Source organism: Sinocyclocheilus anshuiensis, unplaced genomic scaffold (assembly GCF_001515605.1).
Source record: "Sinocyclocheilus anshuiensis isolate Anshui unplaced genomic scaffold, SAMN03320099.WGS_v1.1 scaffold580, whole genome shotgun sequence".
Lineage (NCBI taxonomy): Eukaryota > Metazoa > Chordata > Actinopteri > Cypriniformes > Cyprinidae > Sinocyclocheilus > Sinocyclocheilus anshuiensis.
In genome coordinates this window covers 1-1,794 of record NW_015554099.1, presented here as the reverse complement: position 1 = coordinate 1,794, position 1,794 = coordinate 1, and the positions used below count along the sequence as shown (strand labels likewise).

Genomic DNA, 1,794 nt, shown 5'->3' with positions numbered 1-1,794 from the left:
GTGAGTGAGTGAGTGAGTGAGTGAGTGTGTGTGTGTGTGTGAGTGAGTGTGAGTGTGTATAAATGTTTTATTTTTTTTTTAATCAAATGTAAATTCATGCCCCAGTCACATTTTCTAGGTTAAATAAACATTACTTTTTAAAAAATCTATTTTATATTTTTACATTAACAATATAATCAATATTCTGTTTATTAAAGCCAAGTATGAATTTCATCAAGTTCATGTTTTTAAGCATTTTACATTTATTCCAAAATATCAACTCAAAGCAGTAACAATTGAAACAATATATTTTATTTGTGAACTTGTAACTATTTTTGAATTTTTTGGATCATTAGGCATCAAAGCTTAGTAAATATTGGTCACAAACACTGAGATTTACTTTAAATCTCACCAAGCTGTTTACTCAGTAAAAACTCCCACAGATCTTTTTTTTCATGCCATTTTACACAGCATTTTTAAATGAGCAGGGCTTAGTGACCTGAAAGTCTCTAATTGCTCAGGTGTGAAGGATATAAATAAAGTTTTCTATTTTAACTTATTATTATTAAACAGGTGTAGTGCAGACCACTGAATTGTCACATTTATTATTAATGATAATAAATATGCCAATTCTATCCATATATTATTAATGATTTCATTTTGCTCATTATTTATGATCCAATCCTTATTATTATTAATAATATTTATATTATAAATATTATTATTATTAAATGGACTTACCTCCTGACAAAATAATACACTGTATAATATATTATAATATAATATAATACCACTAAAACTTCTAAAAACTACGTTTTGAAACTATTTATTTTATTTGTTTGTTCATTTTAATTACTTTTGCTCATTATTTATGATCCTATCCTTTTTCCTGACAAAATACTACATACTGTTTAATATACTGTATTACTATCATATACTATAATATAATATAATACAACTAAAACTTCTAAAAACTAAGTTTTGAAACAATTCATTTTATTTGTTTGTTAATTCATGTAGCAGTGTTGTTATCATTGTAATATCGCTGCATTTCTCTTATTGTGCACAAGCATAATTTTCCAGGAAGAAAGTAATGCAAATATTTAATATGCATATCTGCTAATACTTTATTTTATCAAATGTATTAAGATTAAATTATTATTAATTAGCCTTAAAAGCTAGGAGACATATACTAAAAGCTCAAGTTATGACTTAAGGGAAACTATAATATGTTATAATTGATTGCAGCAGAATATACTTCCTGCAAACACAGCCCATAAAGTGAAATTATGATGAGAAAATCATATTCACTGAACTCACTCAACATAGAAGATTTGGCCTTTATCATCGGTCTCCTGCTCCCATCCATATGGCAAAGCTAAAAAATAAATAAAACATCAAATCAAATACATTCTGCAGTTTACTTATTCTTCATCACTGCTTATCAAAACTCTTCACAAAGCTCTGCACACTTCACTCATGTTTCTTAATCATATTGAGAAAAATGAATCTCACAGTGAAAGCACTTATGGACATAAGCCTGTGGCCATTATTAATAATCAGTGTACCTCCAGCACAGCGTTTCTTCTTCCCAGTTTTGGGATGCTCCCATTGAGTCTTCATTTCCTCATGACTGAAATGAATTATACACTCGATGTGTCAATCATCCTATAAATCACATCTTGGGTTGCTATACACTCCTCTTTCTTGCATTAATAGCACAAATGAAAAGTGTAAATGCACATGTTTATCTCATGTATGTGTGTGTTTTGTGTGTGTTTTGTGTGTGTGTGTGTGTGTGTGTGTGTGTGTGTG

General features: G+C 28.8%; 1 protein-coding gene across 3 annotated transcripts in view; it reads right to left on the bottom strand.

Moving 5' to 3' along the window:
• The window catches only part of LOC107669551 (WW domain-containing oxidoreductase-like), a 265,566-nt gene extending 263,832 nt beyond the window's left edge, over nt 1-1,734 (bottom strand). For 2 of the 3 annotated variants that reach the window (XM_016461832.1, XM_016461831.1), the window contains exons 1-2: nt 1,548-1,734; nt 1,300-1,357 (exon numbers count right to left, since the gene is read on the bottom strand). In XM_016461832.1, the coding sequence (XP_016317318.1) occupies nt 1,300-1,357; nt 1,548-1,602 (113 nt within the window). In that variant the 5' untranslated portion in view covers nt 1,603-1,734. The remainder of the gene's footprint in view (nt 1-1,299; nt 1,358-1,547) is intronic. The other variant, XM_016461830.1, reaches the window with a different exon arrangement.
• Nucleotides 1,735-1,794: the final 60 nt, after the last annotated feature.